Below are 26,019 nucleotides of genomic sequence, written 5' to 3'. Positions count from 1 at the left end.
AGCTAGTCTTACTGGGGTAACATAACAAAAAAGACATTACAGACAAAAGACTTTACAAGTTACATACATTTAAAAACATGAACATGTAGTGTGTGTGTAAAAACATGAACATGTAGTGTGTGTGTAAAAACATGAACATGTAGTGTGTGTGTAAAAACATGAACATGTTGTGTGTGTGTAAAAACATGAACATGTAGTGTGTGTAAAAACATGAACATGTAGTGTGTGTGTAAAAACATGAACATGTAGTGTGTGTGTAAAAACATGAACATGTAGTGTGTGTAAAAACATGAACATGTAGTGTGTGTAAAAACATGAACATGTAGTGTGTGTGTAAAAACATGAACATGTAGTGTGTGTAAAAACATGAACATGTAGTGTGTGTGTAAAAACATGAACATGTTGTGTGTGTAAAAACATGAACATGTAGTGTGTGTAAAAACATGAACATGTAGTGTGTGTGTAAAAACATGAACATGTAGTGTGTGTAAAAACATGAACATGTAGTGTGTGTGTAAAAACATGAACATGTTGTGTGTGTAAAAACATGAACATGTAGTGTGTGTGTAAAAACATGAACATGTAGTGTGTGTAAAAACATGAACATGTAGTGTGTGTGTAAAAACATGAACATGTAGTGTGTGTGTAAAAACATGAACATGTAGTGTGTGTAAAAACATGAACATGTAGTGTGTGTGTAAAAACATGAACATGTAGTGTGTGTGTAAAAACATGAACATGTAGTGTGTGTAAAAACATGAACATGTAGTGTGTGTGTAAAAACATGAACATGTAGTGTGTGTGTAAAAACATGAACATGTAGTGTGTGTGTAAAAACATGAACATGTAGTGTGTGTGTAAAAACATGAACATGTAGTGTGTGTAAAAACATGAACATGTAGTGTGTGTGTAAAAACATGAACATGTAGTGTGTGTAAAAACATGAAAATGTTGTGTGTGTGTAAAAACATGAACATGTAGTGTGTGTTTAAAAACATGAACATGTAGTGTGTGTAAAAACATGAACATGTAGTGTGTGTGTAAAAACATGAACATGTAGTGTGTGTGTAAAAACATGAACATGTAGTGTGTGTAAAAACATGAACATGTAGTGTGTGTGTAAAAACATGAACATGTAGTGTGTGTAAAAACATGAACATGTAGTGTGTGTAAAAACATGAACATGTAGTGTGTGTGTAAAAACATGAACATGTTGTGTGTGTGTAAAAACATGAACATATAGTGTGTGTGTAAAAACATGAACATGTAGTGTGTGTAAAAACATGAACATGTAGTGTGTGTGTGTAAAAACATGAACATGTAGTGTGTGTGTAAAACATGAACATGTTGTGTGTGTGTAAAAACATGAACATGTAGTGTGTGTGTAAAAACATGAACATGTAGTGTGTGTGTAAAAACATGAACATGTAGTGTGTGTGTAAAAACATGAACATGTAGTGTGTGTAAAAACATGAACATGTAGTGTGTGTGTAAAAACATGAACATGTAGTGTGTGTGTAAAAACATGAACATGTAGTGTGTGTGTAAAAACATGAACATGTAGTGTGTGTGTAAAAACATGAACATGTAGTGTGTGTGTAAAAACATGAACATGTAGTGTGTGTGTAAAAACATGAACATGTAGTGTGTGTGTAAAAACATGAACATGTAGTGTGTGTAAAAACATGAACATGTAGTGTGTGTGTAAAAACATGAACATGTAGTGTGTGTAAAAACATGAACATGTAGTGTGTGTGTAAAAACATGAACATGTAGTGTGTGTGTAAAAACATGAACATGTAGTGTGTGTGTAAAAACATGAACATGTAGTGTGTGTAAAAACATGAACATGTAGTGTGTGTGTAAAAACATGAACATGTAGTGTGTGTAAAAACATGAACATGTAGTGTGTGTAAAAACATGAACATGTAGTGTGTGTGTAAAAACATGAACATGTAGTGTGTGTGTAAAAACATGAACATGTAGTGTGTGTAAAAACATGAACATGTAGTGTGTGTAAAAACATGAACATGTAGTGTGTGTGTAAAAACATGAACATGTAGTGTGTGTGTAAAAACATGAACATGTAGTGTGTGTGTAAAAACATGAACATGTAGTGTGTGTGTAAAAACATGAACATGTAGTGTGTGTAAAAACATGAACATGTAGTGTGTGTGTAAAAACATGAACATGTAGTGTGTGTTTAAAAACATGAACATGTAGTGTGTGTGTAAAAACATGAACATGTAGTGTGTGTAAAAACATGAACATGTTGTGTGTGTAAAAACATGAACATGTAGTGTGTGTGTAAAAACATGAACATGTAGTGTGTGTGTAAAAACATGAACATGTAGTGTGTGTGTAAAAACATGAACATGTAGTGTGTGTAAAAACATGAACATGTAGTGTGTGTGTAAAAACATGAACATGTTGTGTGTGTGTAAAAACATGAACATGTAGTGTGTGTGTAAAAACATGAACATGTAGTGTGTGTAAAAACATGAACATGTAGTGTGTGTGTAAAAACATGAACATGTAGTGTGTGTGTAAAAACATGAACATGTAGTGTGTGTAAAAACATGAACATGTAGTGTGTGTGTAAAAACATGAACATGTTGTGTGTGTAAAAACATGAACATGTAGTGTGTGTGTAAAAACATGAACATGTAGTGTGTGTGTAAAAACATGAACATGTAGTGTGTGTGTAAAAACATGAACATGTAGTGTGTGTGTAAAAACATGAACATGTAGTGTGTGTGTAAAAACATGAACATGTAGTGTGTGTGTAAAAACATGAACATGTTGTGTGTGTAAAAACATGAACATGTAGTGTGTGTGTAAAAACATGAACATGTAGTGTGTGTGTAAAAACATGAACATGTAGTGTGTGTGTAAAAACATGAACATGTAGTGTGTGTGTAAAAACATGAACATGTAGTGTGTGTAAAAACATGAACATGTAGTGTGTGTAAAAACATGAACATGTAGTGTGTGTAAAAACATGAACATGTAGTGTGTGTAAAAACATGAACATGTAGTGTGTGTAAAAACATGAACATGTAGTGTGTGTGTAAAAACATGAACATGTAGTGTGTGTGTAAAAACATGAACATGTAGTGTGTGTGTAAAAACATGAACATGTAGTGTGTGTAAAAACATGAACATGTAGTGTGTGTAAAAACATGAACATGTTGTGTGTGTGTAAAAACATGAACATGTAGTGTGTGTAAAAACATGAACATGTAGTGTGTGTGTAAAAACATGAACATGTAGTGTGTGTAAAAACATGAACATGTTGTGTGTGTGTAAAAACATGAACATGTAGTGTGTGTGTACAAACATGAACATGTAGTGTGTGTGTAAAAACATGAACATGTAGTGTGTGTGTAAAAACATGAACATGTAGTGTGTGTGTAAAAACATGAACATGTAGTGTGTGTGTAAAAACATGACCATGTAGTGTGTGTGTAAAAACATGAACATGTAGTGTGTGTTTAAAAACATGAACATGTAGTGTGTGTGTAAAAACATGAACATGTAGTGTGTGTAAAAACATGAACATGTAGTGTGTGTAAAAACATGAACATGTAGTGTGTGTAAAAACATGAACATGTAGTGTGTGTAAAAACATGAACATGTAGTGTGTGTGTAAAAACATGAACATGTAGTGTGTGTGTAAAAACATGAACATGTAGTGTGTGTAAAAACATGAACATGTAGTGTGTGTGTAAAAACATGAACATGTAGTGTGTGTGTAAAAACATGAACATGTAGTGTGTGTGTAAAAACATGAACATGTAGTGTGTGTAAAAACATGAACATGTTGTGTGTGTGTAAAAACATGAACATGTTGTGTGTGTGTAAAAACATGAACATGTTGTGTGTGTGCATCTATCAGTTACACATACAGTACATGTCAGTACATACACACAACGAGTTTACACACAAGAGTTTACACTTCCTCTTCCAATTATAATGTGAGGAGGTCAAAATATTTACCAAATGTATTCATTTTAAAATGTTGATAACTTTTCCTTTCCATTAACATTCACCGGATGATAAGACAAGATGTCTTTGCTAACGTGTGATGGGTATTGCCGGTTGCCTGGGAGGGGGTCCCTGGGAAAGAAAAGGTTGAAGACACCTGTCATATGGTAATGCACATGTAATTATTTTACACTGTAGCCATCTCACCTTCTCCCAACCAGCCTGGATACAGATGATCCCTCAGGAGGAGCCATGGAGAGACAAGGGCACTAAACTCACTGACAGAAACACAGAGATCCACAGATGGAGTCTGGCTTAAATAGCTATAGGTGTATGAGTGCCAGTCGTATTTACCTCTAGTCAGTATGGAAGAAGTGTGTGAAGTAAAAGTGAATCTGAAGGTTTGCTAACACACAGCTAGAGGACCCCATGATAAGAAGCCAGTAGCCTAGCTGGAGGACAGGACAGCGAGTCAGTCGTTGTGCAGTCTGGTAACATACGGTAAAGGTTGATAGAGTCATGTGTGACCGATGAAACAGATTGACCCGCGGTCCCCAGTGCCTTGTCACCCTCCACAGTAGTCGGGCATCTGTCTGCCATGTGTCACCCTGGGACCCAACATGGCTACTCAGGCTATTAACCTCTAGCACAGGAGGACATGGCACACTGATGACCCCTTCCTCCCTTTTCACTTTGTCACCCGCCACTCCACCCCTCTACTACTCTACCAGTCTGATACTGGAGCTAGCTAGCCCAGCTCACCCCTCCACTACTCAACCAGTCTGATACTGGAGCTAGCTAGCCCAGCTCACCCCTCCACTACTCTACCAGTCTGATACTGGAACTAGCTAGCCCAGCTCACCCCTCCACTACTCTACCAGTCTGATATTGGAACTAGCTATCCCAGCTCACCCCTCCACTACTCTACCAGTCTGATACTGGAACTAGCTAGCCCAGCTCACCCCTCCACTACTCTACCAGTCTGATACTAGAGCTAGCTAGCCCAGCTCACCCCTCCACTACTCTACCAGTCTGATACTGGAGCTAGCTAGCCCAGCTCACCCCTCCACTACTCTACCAGTCTGATACTGGAGCTAGCTAGCCCAGCTCACCCCTCCACTACTCTACCAGTCTGATACTGGAACTAGCTAGCCCAGCTCACCCCTCCACTACTCTACCAGTCTGATACTGGAGCTAGCTAGCCCAGCTCACCCCTCCACTACTCTACCAGTCTGATACTGGAGCTAGCTAGCCCAGCTCACCCCTCCACTACTCTACCAGTCTGATACTGGAGCTAGCTAGCCCAGCTCACTCCTCCACTACTCTACCAGTCTGATACTGGAACTAGCTAGCCCAGCTCACCCCTCCACTACTCTACCAGTCTGATACTGGAGCTAGCTAGCCCAGCTCACCCCTCCACTACTCTACCAGTCTGATACTGGAGCTAGCTAGCCCAGCTCACCCCTCCACTACTCTACCAGTCTGATACTGGAGCTAGCTAGCCCAGCTCACCCCTCCACTACTCTACCAGTCTGATACTGGAACTAGCTAGCCCAGCTCACCCCTCCACTACTCTACCAGTCTGATATTGGAACTAGCTAGCCCAGCTCACCCCTCCACTACTCTACCAGTCTGATACTGGAACTAGCTAGCCCAGCTCACCCCTCCAATACTCTACCAGTCTGATACTGGAGCTAGCTAGCCCAGCTCACCCCTCCACTACTCTACCAGTCTGATACTGGAGCTAGCTAGCCCAGCTCACCCCTCCACTACTCTACCAGTCTGATACTGGAGCTAGCTAGCCCAGCTCACCCCTCCACTACTCTACCAGTCTGATACTGGAGCTAGCTAGCCCAGCTCACCCCTCCACTACTCTACCAGTCTGATACTGGAGCTAGCTAGCCCAGCTCACCCCTCCACTACTCTACCAGTCTGATACTGGAGCTAGCTAGCCCAGCTCACCCCTCCACTACTCTACCAGTCTGATACTGGAACTAGCTAGCCCAGCTCACCCCTCCACTACTCTACCAGTCTGATACTGGAACTAGCTAGCCCAGCTCACCCCTCCACTACTCTACAAGTCTGATACTGGAACTAGCTAGCCCAGCTCACCCCTACACTGGCTCCTGTGCCCTTCTCCACATGATAACCTCTGAATATGACTAAACATCACTGAACATCACTGAACACAGGGCTTTCAGACCTGCCGTCACCGTGCCCTACCTGGATGGCTGGAGGGGAGACTAAGTGGGACCTTGAATCAAACAACTGTCAGTGTTAACAATGTATGTCACCATCTCCGAATGGGCCATAAACGCAAATAAATGAGGGCCATTACAGTGGAGATTGTGATTATGATAATGAGAATAATAAAGGCGATCATCATTACGATCATGATGATAATGATAATACTGTGATGATGAATTATAATGAATAAATCCCTAGCCCATTTCCTAAATGGTGGGATATGTATCACCCAGGGGCCTGCAGCCACCCGACGGCCTTGGAGCAGGGAGCGGGTTGTTGGAGGGTGGAGAGAGGGGTGTGTGTGTGTGTGTGTGTGTGTGTGTGTGTGTGTGTGTGTGTGTGTGTATGTGTGTGTGTGTGTGTGTGTGTGTGTGTGTGTGTGTGTGTGTGTGTGTGTGTGTGTGTGTGTGTGTGTGTGTGTGTGTGTGTGTGTGTGTGTGTGTGTGTACTCGGGGGGTGTCTGTGTATGTGACTCCAGCCAGCCCGTGTAATATGGAGTGTTTGCCATTGCTCATGGAGCACATCCCTGGGGACCTTGGAGTTTACATATCATATTCAAACAGCTTTTGTACTCCCTCTCAATCTAACCAGGCCTCGCTCCCTATTTCACTCCTCTCTCTTTTTCTTTCTCTCTCTTTTTCCCCCCCACCTCTCATAGTTTTTTCATTTATTTCATAACGCCAGAAGTGTCTACAAGAGGTCTGGGTTTTAATTTTAGTAAACACATTTAAATGATGCAATCTGTTGTTATGCAGACAGAGTTGGTCCCTAATGATCCTTCCATGGAGAGGGTAAATGGTTCTGATGACCAGTGAAGGTTTTTACAGAAAACAAATCTTGTGAAACCCTCTCCCTCTAAAACTGGTTCGGTTTGAGTAAACAAGCCAGCAGCCATGTTGAAATTCATCACTCTTGTCTGAGAGAGAACTAAGTGGGATTTGTCATAGACATCAGACATGTCATTTATATCACAATGTCAGCACTGCATTCGCATAATGATGGAGTCGACAACGTAGGAGCTCTGGGCCTCTGCACTCCTACGGCAGTGTGCAAACAACACCAATAATGTGTCTCAAGTCTAGATGTGTCAGAAGCGCTAGGATCTATATCCATGCCCCTCTGTCAAACCCCTCAATCTTTCTTTCTTGTGGCTCCAGAAGCTAAGTGCAAGAGATTAATAAGCGGATTTGTAATGCATGACCTCAGGTTTTAAACCATAATTCATCAGCTGTTTAGCGTTTTCTGCTTCTCGCCAGATTGAAAAATAGCCGACGCTAAGTAAGTTAGTTAGCCGGTCCCCCTCTGTCTCTCTTCCCCCTCACCATGTAACCCGAAGGTACAGTAGTAGGAACTAATGAGCTGCTTGTGTCCTTCTGCTGTTGTTTCCCTCTGGCAGACAGATGACGTGACGCAATCAGAGGTCTCCCTGCAGCTCCAGCTGCAGCTCTCGGACTCCTCGGAGAAGCAGCAGCCCAAGAGGTTACATGTCTCCAACATCCCCTTCCGCTTCCGCGACCCCGACCTGCGGCAAATGTTTGGGGTGAGATCCCTTCCCTCTCCCTGAACTCACTGGGGGAAACCATTCTTTACCCACCCACACATATCATGGTACCTGCCTGGAGTGTGTATTGTCGCGCTCTCTGTCTCTCTCTCTCTAGAAAGTCCAGACACACGTTCATCCTGATCCCATAACAGGTGTACTCTCTTTTCCCTGAAAGTGTAACCTCTCTGTCTCGCATTTCACACCAGTCCTTAAAATTAACACAACAAAAAAAGTATATAATTATAATGGATCTGAATCGGGAGCATTGCCAAAAATCTAATTTGAATGTTGCACGCTAATTTAGGTCATTATAAGCTACAGGCGTTAATTTTCATCGTTATGGAGACGACGTCAAACTGATGATATTAATTACAGGAGAGCCCCGGCTACGGCGTAATAAATTACTGGACAACACGGCTGCTGTCTCTCTCTCTCTCTCTCTCTCTCTCTCTCTCTCTCTCTCTCTCTCTCTCTCTCTCTCTCTCTCTCTCTCTCTCTCCTTCCTGTGCTGTCTGATTGTTGGGTTTATTGTTTCCAGCTCTGGAGCAGGTCCTGTGGAATCCAAATTGCCTCAGTAATTAGCTCGGAGGCTTTGTGTGCCTGGCCGACGTGTGTGTGCAGCTTATGGATATGTGATGCAAATTTAACAGTGGCTTTCCGGGCAGTCGGTGGCTGGGTCCTGGGATTGATGATTGTGGGCAGAGCTGGTTGCTGGTTGGGAGAGGAGATATCCTGTCTGTGCTGTATTAACGTGCAGGCTCAGCTCCGGCTCCACCCCTGGATATGGCCTCCACAATGACCCTGTGTCTGTGTGTGTGATCAGTGGTGTGCAGCCCCATCCCTCTGGCTCTAATGGCTGCCCTGCCGCCAGGGGCTCAATACACCATTACCGTTACACACGGGCAGAGCCCGCAGACATACAGGCAGGCAGAGGAGAGCGAAAGGGAAAGGCAGCGGTGAGATGGTACATGTGTCAATGGTGGAGCAGTGGAACCCAGCGCAGCGCAGCCAAACCCAGCCCTGCTGCCAAGCCCCCAGGACCTCCATCTGCTCCCACACGTTGTGAAGAGCCCCTCTCTCCAGCTCTCCAGTGACGTGCACACTTAGCAGGGACCCCCATCAGCCACCAGCAGAGAGCTAAAACAGAGACTAGCTAGCACCTGCTAACAGAGACTCTAGCTAGCCCCTAAACAAGGAGGGATGGTTTGAGAGTTACCCTACCCCTCCGTAGGGGTTAAGTTTGCGGAGGATGACCCTCTGAGTCACTAACGAGGCGCAGAATGAAGCCTCATTAAGGCGACTGCTGCAGACCTTAATCAGTGATTAGAAAAGTGTGATATTTCAGAGAGCGGGCGATTAGAGGAGTGAAAGGAAAACACTCCAAGCTAGCGCTAGCTCGGGTAGCGCGGCGCACCATGCTGTGCTGCTTGAGGGCGTCCTCCTCATTCTGCTCCTGGGTTCTTCAACAGTACTCCTCCTCGGCTGCTTGACAAGGGCTCTCAGTGAACAAACATCTCTGGGCAATCAGACCTCTGGCCCCCATGCTTTCACACTGAGCTCCAGTCTATCTCACCAGCCACTACTCTGCTACTCTCAGACAGTAGCAGCACTCTACACTACTACACCATGCTGTATTATGCTAATGATAGCTAGCCTCCTCACAGCATTCAGGTGTTTTAGCCTAGCAGAAGCAGGGATACATACGATGCCCTATCCGTGGTTGGTAGCTCTGCATTACAGTTGATCACAGTGTAAAAATGCATTTGCATCTCAGATAGGAAGTGGAGCGAATGAGCGAGGCCTCATAAAAAAAGTGTTCTCGAGGTAGGAATATTAACTAGTGCCTATGATTTTTCCCCAATGGACGCTTTTTCTCATTTCCTTATTGATATGTTGATTGTTTACTATGGCTGATCTGGGGGTGAGGAAGGAAGGAGGTGTCGTCAGTCCCCCAGCTCTCTCTCTGTCTCCTGACACCCCTCCAATTGATGCCATTGTTTATTGGCTTTGGTGCTGATGCAGCTGTTTGCGCTGGGCTGGGGCTGAGCTTGGGCGTAGAGGGCTGTAGGGAGGGAGGAGAGTGTGGGAGCGGAGCGGCTGAGATCCCCAGTGCCATGTGGGAATCCACTAAGATGACTTCCCCAGAAACTAATTAATCGACGCCACAAGCCCATTACTCTTGGTTAAAACAATTAGCATCTGCACATTGCATGGGGAAGCATTGTCATCTCATGCGAAGAGGGGCATCACACTGGGATGTAAATGCCTCTGTGTGTGATGGAGCCGGGTACGGTAAAGCGCTACAATTGAAATCAATGGAGCTGAGCACCATACGAGGCAGATGTGGAGAGGGGGCCTATGTAGAATTTAAATCCCAGATGAACAAGATGTACTTGAGTTTGTGGCCTGGGCTGGGCCGCCCCTGGCGTTGTCTGTTGGGAAGGTCATAAATAACTCCAACTTTTTTTCTCAGGCGTTGTGGGGGTCAGCACTTGACCCTGGGGGATGAAGGATGTCATATGTGTTTTACCAGCCCATAAACCCAGCTCCTCCACCAGACCCACTTCCCTCATCACTCTCATCACTCTCCTATGGCCGGAGCAGGCAGATAATAGCCGGTTCTTCCTAACCCCTATTAGTGGCTCAGTCAAACGATCCATCCATTTCCATTGAGCGCCAACCACATGGAAGGCCTATTTCTTCCCTGTTGTGCCCAAATGAAGGCGATGCGGACCGCTTGACAGGGTAATTACTTTTAATGAAATAATATGGCCATTGTAGACAGCAATTAAAAGTGGCTCTCACTCCACTCATTAGTGGGAACTTGCGATTGGCTTTCATTCCTCTGTTTTCTAATGATCCGAAGTCGAGCCTGTTAAAAGGCTTGAGCATGTTAACCCCTTGGGACCATCCCTCGAGTCCTGTTCACTGAGAAAACAACACACACTCACACCAACAAAGAGCGAGAAAAGGAGAGGAGGAGAAAGAGAGAGAAAATGGCAGGTACCTGTGTAGATAGAGAGACAGCTCAGCCACCTGTTTGTTGGGCAGGCAGAAGCCTGCTGGTCTGTCTCTCTTTATGTCAACGCCTAGTTAACTCTCTTTCTCTCTATCGGTTATCTCTCTCTATCGGTTATCTCTCTGTCTCTATCAGTTATCTCTCTCTATCGGTTCAGGGATTTGAGAAAAGGAGTTTTCCTCAGGAGCTGCTTCACATCATAACACAACCTTACAAACAACCACCTTGCCATATGTTGATGTAGCTTTTCTCTGTGTGAAACATCTTCTGTTACTCTAACTCTACTGTGTTTACAATGTTTGTTTTAACAGTTTTTTACATCATTGATTTCATGACATAGAAATAACACAGATAAAACAGTAACTTTATTTTGCATTAAAAAAAGATAATTTGATAAGATCACAATATATATTTGAAATCATTGCATAACAATTGTAACATTTTGGCATGGCAACAATAACCGTTTTCTTACTCTTTTCATAACTTAATCTCTCCTCTCTCGTCTCCTTTCTCGCCACAGCAATTTGGAAAGATTCTAGATGTGGAGATTATCTTTAATGAGCGAGGATCCAAGGTAAGTGAACTAGAACCCCAGCTGCTTCATTACCATGTACTTCTTCTGTTTAGTAATGATGGCATTAGTGCCGTGTGTACATTGGCTCAGACTACTGCTCTCTAAGCCTGGTCCTGGAGAGCTGGAGAACTGCGTTCAGACATTCACTCCTCTCTCTGCTGCCTCCTTGGTTGTTGTTCTAGCTTTGTGCTCCAGTTGGGGAATCATTACCCCTGTCAATCAATCAATCAATCAATCTGTGATTAAGCTGTTTCAAAATGCACTTAATCCAGTACTGTAGCTCTCTGGACCAGGAATACAGACCTTTAGTTTAGAGACTAATAGTCAACCCAGATCAAATATCAAGTGCTATAGCAAATATAGAATCATCACCGCCAAAACTGACTCAGTGTCTATACATATACAGTAGAGCTATACCATGTCCTATATAACATCCTCTGGTGTAAACAGCACAGTGCTGGTCATCCACTGTTTATGTAATCGTCTGTGCCAAGCTCCAGAGCATTCCATTCATAAATTAGACAGCCTCCTCTAGCTGGGTGTTCAACCATGAATGGGATCGATTCCCACTCTTACCTGGTAGTTTGGGGTCTGTATAAGGTATGCAGCCAGCCTCCATCTAGGAACCTATACTCTGCTCCAACTCAGCCCCCACAGCCAGACAAGATAGAGCACCGGATAAAGCTGCCTCCTCTGCTGTAACAAGCATTTATTGTTTGTGCCCTACAAAGCCATTACCCATGATGCCTCTCTCCTGCACCCTGCGCGCTATATAATGAACCTAGCAGGCCATTAATAAACAATCTATTTTCTATGAAGCTTTGGCAATTTGCATTCAATATGTTTGTCTCCTTTGAAAAATGGTGGCTCCACTCTCCCTCCGTGTAAGCTAATTATTTGTGCATGATAAAAAAAGATAGAGGGGCCAACCATAGTCGGGCAAAATGTCCAAAGGATTAATTTTGCCCTCAATTCCTTTTGAATTTATTTCTTTATCTCCCTCTCCCCAAGGACAGCTACCGTGTTATTTATGCCAGGAATAGGAGCTCGGAGATCCTGTGTATGCATACAAGATCACAATGCTCTCCATCTCTCACATGTATTATATATCTTCAAGCAATTATCAGCCTGGCCGTGGCTCCCTCTCCCTCCCATCCCTCTATATGTATATATAGAAACCAAAGGACTGGGACTTGTTGGGCCAGCATATCTGAAGGCTGGTGATGGATCTCAGGCCCAGTCTCCCAGTCCCCATAACTCAAGCTGGTGACAAAGGCCTCAGGGGAGGGGGCACGTGGGGGTGGAAGATGGGGGATGGGGAGGAGGGTATTTTGGTGTGAGTTTAAAGGTGACATCCCCATTGTAAAGCCAGTGTTTTTTTATTCCACCTCCTTAGAGGTAGCATGTGATTTATGAATGTACATATGTTGTTGGTGATATGTATAGCTACCTTTATTACTAACCAATACCTTGATAGTATGGTAAATGCCCCATCACATTTTAGACACAGCTAATACAATGATGAATACTAATATAATGATATGTCTAAGAAAAAGAGACAACATATGGCTTCATTTAATTGCTCCAGTGCGTACTTTGGCTATTGTAATGGATTAGAAATGGTTGATGATGGAATTAAACTAAATTGCTTGAAGAATTTATGAATATTCCTTCCTTGCTCAACTTCATCTCATTCCAATGGGGGTTGTTTTTCATAAGGCTACTGTTGAAGTCTTCACAATAATGATTAGACTATAATGTTGCGTAACAGAGTGTAATGCCTGCGATGCTCAGAGACATTCTCCAGAGGTGGTTTGTGGTGTTTAATTGGGTAAAACAGGCAGGTTTGTTAGTGTGTGTGAGTCTGTCATCCTTATCTCTCCTTGGATCTCTCTTTGCTGTTCCTGATGTCTCACTAACAACCACACAATTAATAACACCGCTTATATACATCTCTACTTCCTGCTGCTCACCTAGTCCTCTCCTTCTTCTCTCCCTCTCCTTCTCTCCTTCTCCTTCTCTCCTTCCTCCTCTCTAATCCCCCTCCTACCCTATCTTTTACCCACCCTGTCTACCTTCCTGTCCCTGTCTGTCTTACTGGCCTGGTGACACACGTGGCTCTCTCTTAGGGCTTTGGGTTTGTAACTTTTGAAACGAGCACAGATGCCGACCGTGCGCGGGAGAAACTAAACGGTACAATCGTAGAGGGACGCAAAATAGAGGTGCTTTTCCTTATTTCCTGTTCCTTCTTCTTCTTCTACCTCCTGCCTGCTGACCTCTCCCATGCCTCTGCTCTCACCTTTGTCCCACAAGAGACCTGCACATAAGCATGTGCCCGCTGTGTGTGTGTGTGCGTGCATGCATGCATAATGGTATGTGTCGGAAGCACTCAGTGGAACTAGGAATCCATACATGTCAAGATGGACGTGCAAGTTGTTCATCATTATGACTGGAGAGGGAATGCATGCTGTCATCATCCCATAAGAGCCTCACTGTCACGTCTGGATAAAGAAGACCTGTCTACTTACCTACCAACACACCATGTTGACATAATTTGATCTTGACCATTTTTTTGTGTTTTTTTTCTTCATTTTGGTCTTGTTTACTGTAAATGAAGGCCCCTATTCAGTCATTCCCATCAGGTCAATATGGAGGAAATCTAAGGGGTTTGTCTTTTTGTTTTTCTTTTGAATCCATTTGTTTATCCAACCAATTACCTGTGTTGCTTTTGGCTTTTTCTCTTTCATATCCGTAGGTAATTGGTGCATGCTTTCCCACTTGCTACAGTAATTGAATCATCTCAAAATAAAATGTAAATGAGGAATAAATTCATGTAAAGGTGATTCAAGGCCATTGTCTCCTCTGGCTATTTTAACCTCTCCAGTCTTGTGAACCTCTATGGTAATTTGCATACTTCTGGCACATTTTACTGAATTTGTGTGGTATTTCTCTGCCAGTCATTTGGTCTGCCTTTTGGAAAGGTATGTTATAACTGTGTCACCATTTTGTTTTTTGGGGGAACAGGTGAATAATGCAACAGCAAGAGTGATGACAAACAAAAAAGTTGCCAACCCGTACACAAATGGTAAGATCTGCCTCTTGTCTAAGCTACAACTTTGTTCAGATACTGTACGTGAAGGACAATATTTACTAGTTTGGGCTTCTCTCCCTCTCTCTCTCTCTCCCTCCATAGGCTGGAAGCTGAACCCTGTGGTGGGAGCTGTCTATGGTCCTGAACTGTATGCTGGTAGGAGATCCTTCTCTACTACACTCCTCTAGCCTATCACCAATCTAGCTCTACTACACTCCTCTAGTCTAGCACCAATCTAACTCTACTACACTCCTCTAGTCTAGCACCACTCTAACTCTACTACACTCCTCTAGTCTAGCACCACTCTAACTCTACTTTCTCCTCTAGTCTAGCACCACTCTAACTCTACTACACTCCTCTAGTCTAGCACCACTTTAACTCTACTACACTCCTCTAGTCTAACACCACTCTAGCTCTACTACACTCCTCTAGTCTAGCACCACTTTAACTCTACTACACTCCTCTAGTCTAGCACCACTCTAACTCCACTACACTCCTCCAGTCTAGCACCACTCTAACTCTACTACACTCCTCTAGTCTAGCACCACTCTAACACTACTACACTCCTCTAGTCTAGCACCACTCTAACTCTACTACACTCCTCTAGTCTAGCACCACTCTAGTTCTACTACACTCCTCCAGTCTAGCACCACTCTAACTCTACTACACTCCTCTAGTCTAGCACCACTTTAACTCTACTACACTCATCTAGTCTAGCACCACTCTAACTCTACTACACTCCTCTAGTCTAGCACCACTTTAACTCTACTACACTCCTCTAGTCTAGCACCACTCTAACTCTACTACACTCCTCCAGTCTAGCACCACTCTAACTCTACTACACTCCTCTAGTCTAGCACCACTCTAACTCTACTACACTCCTCTAGTCTAGCACCACTCTAACTCCACTACACTCCTCCAGTCTAGCACCACTCTAACTCTACTACACTCCTCTAGTCTAGCACCACTCTAACACTACTACACTCCTCTAGTCTAGCACCACTCTAACTCTACTACACTCCTCTAGTCTAGCACCACTTTAACTCTACTACACTCATCTAGTCTAGCACCACTCTAACTCTACTACACTCCTCTAGTCTAGCACCACTTTAACTCTACTAAACTCCTCTAGTCTAGCACCACTCTAACTCTACTACACTCCTCCAGTCTAGCACCACTCTAACTCTACTACACTCCTCTAGTCTAGCACCACTCTAACTCTACTACACTCCTCTAGTCTAGCACCACTCTAACTCTACTACACTCCTCTAGTCTAGCACCACTCTAACTCTACTACACTCCTCTAGTCTAGCACCACTCTAACTCTACTACACTCCTCCAGTCTAGCACCACTCTAACTCTACTACACTCCTCCAGTCTAGCACCACTCTAACTCTACTACACTCATCTAGTCTAGCACCACTCTAACTCTATTACACTCCTCTAGTCTAGCACCACTCTAACTCTACTACACTCCTCTAGTCTAGCACCACTCTAACTCTACTACACTCCTCCAGTCTAGCACCACTCTAACTCTACTACACTCCTCCAGTCTAACACCACTCTAACTCTACTACACTCATCTAGTCTAGCACCACTCTAACTCTATTACACTCCTCTAGTCTAGCACCACTCTAACTCTACTACACTCCTCCAGTCTAGCACCACTCTAACTCTACTACACTCATCTAGTCTAGCACCACTCTAACACTACTACACTCCTCTAGTCTAGCACCACTCTAACTCTACTACACTCCTCCAGTCTAGCACCACTCTAACTCTACTACACTCCTCTAGTCTAGCACCACTCTAACTCTACTACACTCCTCCAGTCTAGCACCACTCTAACTCTACTACACTCCTCCAGTCTAGCACCACTCTAACTCTACTACACTCATCTAGTCTAGCACCACTCTAACTCTATTACACTCCTCTAGTCTAGCACCACTCTAACTCTACTACACTCCTCTAGTCTAGCACCACTCTAACTCTACTACACTCCTCCAGTCTAGCACCACTCTAACTCTACTACACTCCTCCAGTCTAACACCACTCTAACTCTACTACACTCATCTAGTCTAGCACCACTCTAACTCTATTACACTCCTCTAGTCTAGCACCACTCTAACTCTACTACACTCCTCCAGTCTAGCACCACTCTAACTCTACTACACTCATCTAGTCTAGCACCACTCTAACACTACTACACTCCTCTAGTCTAGCACCACTCTAACTCTACTACACTCCTCCAGTCTAGCACCACTCTAACTCTACTACACTCCTCTAGTCTAGCACCACTCTAACTCTACTACACTCCTCTAGTCTAGCACCACTCTAACTCCACTACACTCCTCCAGTCTAGCACCACTCTAACTCTACTACACTCCTCTAGTCTAGCACCACTCTAGTTCTACTACACTCCTCTTAGTCTAGCACCACTCTAACTCTACTACACTCCTCTAGTCTAGCACCACTCTAGTTCTACTACACTCATCTAGTCTAGCACCACTTTAACTCTACTACACTCCTCTAGTCTAGCACCACTTTAACTCTACTACACTCCTCTACTCTAGCACCACTCTAACTCTACTACACTCCTCTAGTCTAGCACCACTCTAACTCCACTACACTCCTCTAGTCTAGCACCACTCTAGTTCTACTACACTCCTCTAGTCTAGCACCACTCTAGTTCTACTACACTCCTCTAGTCTAGCACCACTCTTGTTCTACTACACTCCTCTAGTCTAGCACCATTCTAACTCTACTACACTCCTCCTAGTCTAGCACCACTCTAACTCTACTACACTCTAGCAGTGTTTCTATCACACAGACCCAATTCACATCTACCCACTGGTTTTATTAGAATCTGGCTTAGTCTCAACCTGCTTCTAACACACAATTCTCTGTAGATCAAAGTGGATCTGGAATAGAATTGTGGGCAGATAAGAAGTGGATGATCCAAGCCTCACAGAGAGAGTGGAGGCAGCCTAAGCAATTGTTTGTGGGGTGTGCACTGTAAAGCCGGAAAAAATATTTTAAGACCAAGCCGCCCCAGCAACTGTTATCAGATTGGGGAGGCTGCTGCCGTGGATGGATTTGCCAAGTGCGCCAGATTGACTTTTACAGAGCTAACCGAATAAGGGAGATTGAGTGAGCGATATTGTTGGCACCTTCCCTGTGGAAGGCTGGTATTCCTCATGGTCAGGGTAATGGAGGGATGGGACAAGCTCAGTGGGGTTTTCCCTATCTCTCTCCCTCTACATGCCACTTTTATTGCTGTATGTTATATGAACCCTTTGCATTTTAATGAGGGGGAAATGGTACTATTTCATTTGGAAGAAGTGCTGAGCACATCGCGCCACTTTAACGGCTTTCCTTTCTGCTCATTAGACTAAAATCTGTTCATTCCCCGGACAGCTTTACGGCGAACCTCTAAATAACTGTCCATGACAGAAAGCAGTCATCTATCATTTTTATTTCATCTCCAGACCCCCTCACCCTCCTCCGCAACCCCCTCACCCTCCTCCCACCGCTCCCCTGGTTCCAACGCCATCTTCCCTTGACAATTACACCCCCCCCCCCCCCCCCCCCACACACACACACACAACCATCCCTTTCCCAATACACACACACAAACACACAAAGACACTCCTCATGAAATTCTCAGATGCATTCAAAATCATGCAGATCACATACAAATTAATACAAGATATGTTTATATATATTCCACATTTTTTCATAGATTCTCACATTCCTATACAGACATATTCTGACCTATGCAGCACGTATAACACACACACACACAAAACACACACACACACACACACACGCACCCACACACGCACCCACACACACACAACAACCACTCACACACACGGACACACACACACGGATACACACACATACAACCACACTAGCCCAAATCATGTAATAAATCAGAGGAATGTGGACCACCATTCCAGGCAGGGGGAAGCAGTGATTTATTGGCTGCTAATTTTTCAAGACGTCTTGACATAGCACTGAAGTTTGCCAAGCCTAAACGACAACATATGCTTGCCAGCTGGGGTGATGGGAAACATAAATAAGAGATACATTTCTGTAACAAAAAACCTAACCAGGAGCCAACAGGTCAGCCTTTAAAAAACAGCTGACCATGTTTTTGATAATTTTGTTATGACCCCGAATGAAGAAACACATTTTAGTGGTTCCATCCATGGAGTTATTCTTGAATAATCATGACTACATTTAATATACTTTGGGTGGGAGTGAAATGGGATGTAAAGGTGATTAATCACTGTTTATCAGTCCTCATTTCTGTGCGGGAGATCAGTGAAATTGGGAGCCATAAATCGTGGCGTGGTGACAGCGCACTCCGTCTCCATTCGTCCTGGCGCTACAGGTTTATTGTCCTCAAAACCCATTCAGGAGAATGACGGATGAGAGCTTCACGCAGGCTCCCCGCTCTTAACCTCTTGCAGGGTACACTGGCTCCTCCTACTGATGGGAGGCTGCGTGGCGGTGACTGGGGTAGTGGCGGCGCCAGCCCTGTGGTGTGTACCCCCGGACCCGTGTCCTCGGCTGCCTCCTGCCTCCTCTCCCCTGCAACCCAAACCTTCCCTGGAGCCCTCAGTAAGGGGGCTGTGGAGGGGGTCCTGTGAACAGCAGGCGCATTAGGTTCCCACTCAAATGGACTGGGGGTGGGGGGATGTTAGGGCAGAGACAGTTAGCATTGTCTGGTATGGGGAATATTTTCATAGAGAGACATTTTCAGGGAGAAATGTATATTACTATGAAAATATGAATATTATGTAATACCTCAACCCATGAATGATGGTAGGATGTATTTCAATGGTGTATTTCCTAGTCTTTTCTATAGCATGGTGTGTCAATTTCAGGACCATGGACAGCTACCAAGCAGCTCTGCCTGCCTACACGAATCAGGGAATCCATTTCAAACAAGCACTGTACGAGTCAGAGAGCCCCTTCTTCTCTCTCTGCTACTAATTCCTAAGGGGATAGAAGGAGATGAGTAGAGGTCTTGATGTTTTCACTTCCAGAGGTGAAGTTTGGTGTGGACCGTCTGAAAGCCACCAGCTGAGTAAATGACAGAATAGAAAGGCTAATTGTCGTCTTAATATATCTGGACAGATCCTCTCATTGTTGAGGGGATAATTAAGCTCCTGTGGCTTGATTAGATTAAGCTATTTTGGGTCCCCAGTGCTTAGATTAAGTGCTCATTCCACAGATTTATTTGAGCAGGACGCATTAAAGAGATCAACATTGTGAAAAATGTGGTGTTTTTTTACAAGGGTGGTTTTGACCCCATCATTTGCACAGAGCAGGATTAGGAGAGGTTAGGTCCGACTGGCTGGCTTGCTGTGTAAAGGTATTGAGCTCCCCTCAACTTGACACATTTGACATATGAGGTGCGGTGTGACCCTGTCGCCCTCCAGCACATTACTCCGGTTTTCCCCCAGCCATCCATCCTCTCGCTCAGAAAGGTGTTTGACTTTGGTGGCTAGACCAGGTTTGTGCTCCCATACGCTGCTGTAGCTGTTGTTGCTTTTCATGGGTTTACCAAAGTGTGACAACAGCTTTTGATTTATGGGTTATTATTGAAGCAGTGTAGCCTATCGCCAACTCATTATGAGTTTACATTCACATATATCATAGCACGCAGATTGAATCCAACACCCCCCCCCCATACATAAAATAAGGAAATAGAAGATTTGGAGCCCCAAAAATGCTAGCGATTTGTACAAGGGAGAAATAAAACACCCTTGAAAATATGAAAGAGGATTGTTTTTGCCCTTTAGCAGCTGAGCCTATATGTCAGACTCCCAAAAAGAGACTCATTTAAATGTCAAGGTCAGCATTATAAATCACCAAAGCGAAAGGGCCACCTTGTGATTCTTACCAGTCTATTGGTGCTGCGTCGGCAGCAAACAAAGTGCCCCGGCTGCTCGGGGGGAAATAGTGGCGTTTCCCGCCCAAATGAGATGCAGGCGTTGAATATGTGTGGAGCCCCTCATGGAGGGAGATGTTAGTGGCGTCAGACATTAAACCTGGCTGTTCGTGTTTTTAAAAGCACCACTAATCTGTCTCACTGTCAGCAGGGTTGCTGGTGTGTACCTTTCATTAGGACGCTTCCCAATCCCATTCACCTGCAGGGTTAACACTACATTACACTACATATAGCCAGCCGTAATGGCCATTGTCCTCCAGGCGAAATCCTGTACCAGTCCATAGGAGTGCTCCTATACGAGGTATCATATAACTCAATTGCAGACTTACTGTAAAATCACTAGGTGTGATTCCACTGTGTCTAGTTTTGTTCCTGTGAGTCCATTGGAAGATCATTTGATAGTGTTATGAATGTGTTGTATGTCTGATCTCCTGCTCCTCCCTATATACCCCCCACCCCTCCTCCTTTTCATACACATTTACACCCCAGCCTCACTGCAAAAATGAATTCATCACAGACTGGAGGCCTGTGATGAATTCACCCAAAACATGTCACGGTAATGAATGAATCAGTCCAGGGGAGATGAGGAGGATGAAGAATAATAGAAGTGATGGGGTAGCAGTGTTGTGATGGACTGGAGGAGGAGAGGAGAGGGGGAGACTAGGGCAAGAGCAGAAGGAGCCCTTAACGCAGGACCAGGTTAATCATGAGAGAGAGAGAGCGAGAGAGAGAGATGTGTTTGTATGCAGCGCTGCAGTTCGTAATCAGACAGTGACTGGACTGATTGAAGGTTAAGGAGAGATCTGGGGATCTCCCAGCCCAGAGGCTTGTCCTCTAATCTGTAACCATAGAACTTATAATGCTGACCCTGGTACCTCCCCCAACACCAAACACCCATCACCATTGGCTGTTAAGCGCTGCTGGAGGACAAGCGTGGGGCTGTGATAGGCTGGGAGGAGTCACAGATGGGGTGTGGGATGGGGTCAGCCGGATGTTTGGGACTCAGTGGTCCCGCCATCCAGCCCATCTGCTCCGTGCTCCCCCAGGGCCTGCAAATCCAGCCCATCTGCTCCGTGCTCCCCCAGGGCCTGCACATCCAGCCCATCTGCTCCGTGCTCCCCCAGGGCCTGCACATCCAGCCCATCTGCTCCGTGCTCCCCCAGGGCCTGCACATCTATCCATCTGCTCCGTGCTCCCCCAGGGCCTGCACAATCAACCCATCTGCTCCGTGCTCCCCCAGGGCCTGCACATCCAGCCCATCTGCTCCGTGCTCCCCCAGGGCCTGCACATCCAGCCCATCTGCTCCGTGCTCCCCCAGGGCCTGCACATCCAGCATGGCTGCACAGCAACCTTCACCTCCCGCCTGTCTCTGTCTGGACTACAGCACCACACAACACTGCTCCTTACCTACCTACAACAACCTAGAACAACCTTCCCCCTCAGCTAGCATACTGTTGCCTCAACCAGGTGAAAGCCACGGTGTGGAAATAGTGGGATTACATCCATTACCAGGCTGTGTTTCAAGGCTAGCCCTGGGTGGCGAGGGAGGCGGTGGCAGGCGGCATCAGGAAGGATGCGTACAGCAAATGTGGATCCTTGCTGAGTACGGCACAAAGCAGTGGGTTGGGGAAGGGGAGAGTGCTCGATGAGGCACACCCAGAAAAGATTACATCTAATGTTTCCTTGTCTTTCCCTAATGTATTCTGTCATAGGAGAAACCACTGCCACATGTCTTTATATAATGTGTTCTGTCAGTAAGGTAAGCAATGCCAACATTCCATCTCTCTAAAGTCCTCCTTCCTATGTGTTTCTCCACAGTAACAGGTTTCCCTTACCCGGCCACAGGGGCTACGGTGGCCTATAGGGGTGCCCACTTGCGAGGCCGGGGGCGGGCTGTGTACAACACCTTCCGCACAGCACCTCCACCACCACCTATTCCAGCCTATGGAGCGTGAGTATCTGTGGACCTGTAGTACACTATACTGACAACATCAACAATCAACAATTAGAACAGTTTTACTCTCAAATGTTTGGTTGCTGCATTTGCAAACAATGTGTTTAATGTGTTATTTCATTTGTGTGCAATTGTGCATGAGTGCAGCATGTGTATGTCTGTCTGTCTATCTGTTTGTGTGTGTGTGTGTGTGTGTACATGTATATGTGTGTTCCAAAGGATGAATACCAAGGCCATAGGGAGCTATAGAAAGCAGGGATAGCATGTTACTGGGCAGGTCTCACTGGACTGTGATGATCTCCTGGTTGATGTGAAGCATTCAGCCTCACACTCCTCTCTTATATCTGCACACTGTCTGCCTGGCTGGCTGCCTGCCTGGGTGTCTAGGTGTCTGGGTGGCAATGGGAGTGTAGGGGAGAGGAGAGGTCTAGCTAACCGTAGGCCTAGCCTGGTTGCCTGGCTATCTGTGATTAGATCAGGGTCTGTCTGTGGCGATGAGTGGAGAGTAGAGGGGAAGAGAGGGGGCGGGAGGGGAGGGCTCCAGTGATGAAGACGGGTCCTAGGACTCTGGGTTCCCTACACCTCCCACCCACTCTGGGGTTCTACGTTCCCCTCCCCTCCTCTCCTCTCCACTCCTCTCCCAACTCCTTGCTTCTCCTTTCTTCTCCCCACCTCCTCTCCCCACCTCCTCTCCTCTCCCCACCTCCTCTCCTGACTTCCCAGTGATTTATATGTTAGCATCATGTGACCGAGCTCCTTCCCTGCTGAGCTCCCTCTTTTCATCCCTCCTTCCCTTTCTCTTCCTCCTCCTCTCCACCGTAGCCTCCTGACAACCCTGCAGTGACTGGAAATATTTTTTTTTTTTACCAGAGCAGAACATTTCATGGGAATTGTGAAATGGCTGCATTTCCCCCCTTAATATGTCATTCATTATTTGTGGTGCGCAGCAGCCGGTAAGAGCTGACCCTGTAGACGTGCAGAGCCACTTCCTTCACTCTTGTTTTCCGCCATGCAGATGTCTGCTTGACTTGCTCTCATTGGAAATAGGCTAGGTTCTAAACATCAGTGTGCTGATCCAATCTGTCTGCATATAAAACCGCCCAGAACCCAGATGAACTAAGGCGTCTCCGCCATTGCTCTCTCATTTCACAGAGTGGTGTACCAGGATGGCTTCTACGGAGCAGAAATCTATGTAAGTACCGTTGTTTCTTTCTCTCTCTCAGATGAAACAGAAGTAAAGCAGACAAAAGCAGCCAGCCCTGGAGACTAAAACACCATCTCTCCAGCCCCCAGCGTTCCCCCTGCCTCTCTGCCAAGCCCGCGTCGATTAGGCATCTCTCTGCCGTGCCAAGAAACCCGACAACAAAATTTAAAACCCCCTCAGCTCCTCCCTCCTCTCCCGCTCTCTCCTATGATGTCAGACTTTGGCAAACAGACAGACCCCAGCTCAGTGTCCCGTGTCAAGTCAGGGCGTCTCTCCCCTTAAAATGGCTTTTGGAGGTGGCTTGTCTCCGCCCTATATCTGTACATGTGTGTGTGTGTGTGTGTGTGTGTGTGTGTGTGTGTGTGTGTGTGTGTGTGTGTGTGTGTGTGTGTGTGTGTGTGTGTGTGTGTGTGTGTGTGTGTGTGTGTGTGTGTGTGTGTGTGTGTGTGTGTGTGTGTGTGTGTGTGTGTGTTTGCAAGCACGCATGCCTGCCTGTGTCTGGGTGGGGACAACCCTCTCTCTCTGTCTGGCCCAGGGGGCCTGCGTGGAGCCTTAGTGGGACAGCATGGGGCCTTAGTGGGCCTGTGTGGGGCCTTAGTGGGCCTGTGTGGGGCCTTAGTGGGCCTGTGTGCCTCCAAGCCATCACGGTGTGAGAGATAAGAGGAGCGGAGGAAGATAAAGGGATTAAGCTTCCCTCTGGGGCTGTTCATGCAGGCAGCGGCCACAGCACACACAGCGTCATGCCGGCCCCAGTGCACGCTGCCCTTCACAGAGAAAAGCGGGACGCTGTGGAGATAATGCTGAAATGACCAGGCTGCCCCAGTTTGACAGCAGTCCAAGCGTTTGGCGGGGATGTTATTAGTCGTTTGAATCTGTAGTTTTTTGTTCCTCTCTGTCCTCTGCAATAGGGAGATGACAGCAGACGCAGACAACAGTGCTACTGATTGCCTCTTACTTTAACCCTGTCTGCATACGAGCAAAGGGCCGGTGTCTGGGAACAAAAGTGCTGGACTCCACAATGATATATGGCTCAAACACAGCCCCATGTCGTAGCACTGTTTGTGAGTGGCTGTTAGCGACACCAGCGGAGTGAACAGTGTAGAGGAAAAGTGGCTTAATGCGGTCCTGTCGGCCCTGGGTGTTTGGCCTCCCTCCCTCCCTCCTCTCCTCACCTCCAGCTAAGCCCTGGGTCTCAGTGCCCTCTGACCAGACCTGGGGTATCTCGCCCCATCGCTCAAGCCGTCAGCCTTTCCCCCTGTGCTTTACTGCCATTAGTTTTGGCAGTGGCCACTGCACGGACACTGAACGGCTTCAGACTGCCGGAGTGCGCCCAGAGGTCTCCTGTGACAACAACAGCAAGTCCCACAAGCCTCTCTGTCCTCCACTATCATTCAGAAGATAGTAGCCATGTCTGTCACTGTCATGACCTAGTCAAATTCCGTTCATTTCAACAGTCCTGAAGCACTTGCCATTAAAAAGAGCATCCAGGATGATACCACAACATGAGACCCTGCTTTGCAGGGAGTATATTAGGAATGGATGTATTCATATTCATACACACAGTCAGGCACACACGTGACGTGCACACGCATGCACACACACTGGGGCGAGACACAATAACAAATGTGTTGCACTGTTATGGGCAGGATTTGACATGTGTGCAAGTGATTTATTGTGGCTGTGTGTTGTTGGGTTTTGTTGATGTAATCAGCAGCATTGTCCCAGGGCATGGCCATCCCACAGGAACTCCTCTGCCTGGCCTTAGCCATGACTTCCTGCCTCCATGGGCAGGGAAGATGACTCAAATACAGTTCCTGGCCCATCTGCCCTCTGACCTGATTCCCCAAAGAGCCCTGGCCACAGTCTTTAGACGTTCCATTTGCACGGTAGTGTAGCTCGCCTTTGGACTAATAGAAAACATGTATTATTAACAGCCACCTATTAGTGCTGAGCGATTAACTGAAATGTTGGTTATTTTTTTCCCTTTTTATTTCTGTGAGCTCAATGCACACTTTGCGCAGTTTCTCTATAGATGAATCAGATCAAGCCCGAACTGTGCGGTGTAGGAGGGAGTTGTAGTTTCCAACAGGCCAATATTCTACATAGTTTAGAGCAGAAAACGTGGGTAATTAACTACCTACTTGTCCGTTCTGTGTGGGTGCACTGAGAGGGACTAGAAGAGAGAGAAGACGTGCGATCGAGAAGGAGAGAGCAGTTGCTTCGGGAGGTATCTCTACCTGAAAATACATGATCTAAGTGATTGATATTTGGTATTCAGCAGTCGTAAAAGTATGCCTTGTTTACTTTGAAGAACTATTTAAACAGTGATTTTGTCAGACAGCAAAATGAATGACTTGGAATGAAATAGAAAAGTTATAAAATAAAACAAATGTAATATACACAATAACTAAAATATATTATTAAAGTAAAGTCAT

At 45.4% G+C, this 26,019-nt stretch overlaps 1 protein-coding gene across 1 annotated transcript in view; it reads left to right on the top strand.

Moving 5' to 3' along the window:
* LOC120039480 (RNA binding protein fox-1 homolog 3-like) overlaps positions 1 to 26,019 on the top strand; it is a 347,402-nt gene that overhangs the window by 302,735 nt on the left and 18,648 nt on the right. The window contains exons 6-12 of the mRNA XM_038984889.1: positions 7,631 to 7,774; positions 11,317 to 11,370; positions 13,500 to 13,592; positions 14,395 to 14,455; positions 14,564 to 14,617; positions 22,245 to 22,377; positions 23,533 to 23,572. Coding sequence (XP_038840817.1) covers positions 7,631 to 7,774; positions 11,317 to 11,370; positions 13,500 to 13,592; positions 14,395 to 14,455; positions 14,564 to 14,617; positions 22,245 to 22,377; positions 23,533 to 23,572 — 579 coding nt within the window. The remainder of the gene's footprint in view (positions 1 to 7,630; positions 7,775 to 11,316; positions 11,371 to 13,499; positions 13,593 to 14,394; positions 14,456 to 14,563; positions 14,618 to 22,244; positions 22,378 to 23,532; positions 23,573 to 26,019) is intronic.

Source organism: Salvelinus namaycush, chromosome 3 (assembly GCF_016432855.1).
Source record: "Salvelinus namaycush isolate Seneca chromosome 3, SaNama_1.0, whole genome shotgun sequence".
NCBI lineage: Eukaryota > Metazoa > Chordata > Actinopteri > Salmoniformes > Salmonidae > Salvelinus > Salvelinus namaycush.
This window is presented reverse-complemented; position numbering and strand designations above follow the sequence as displayed.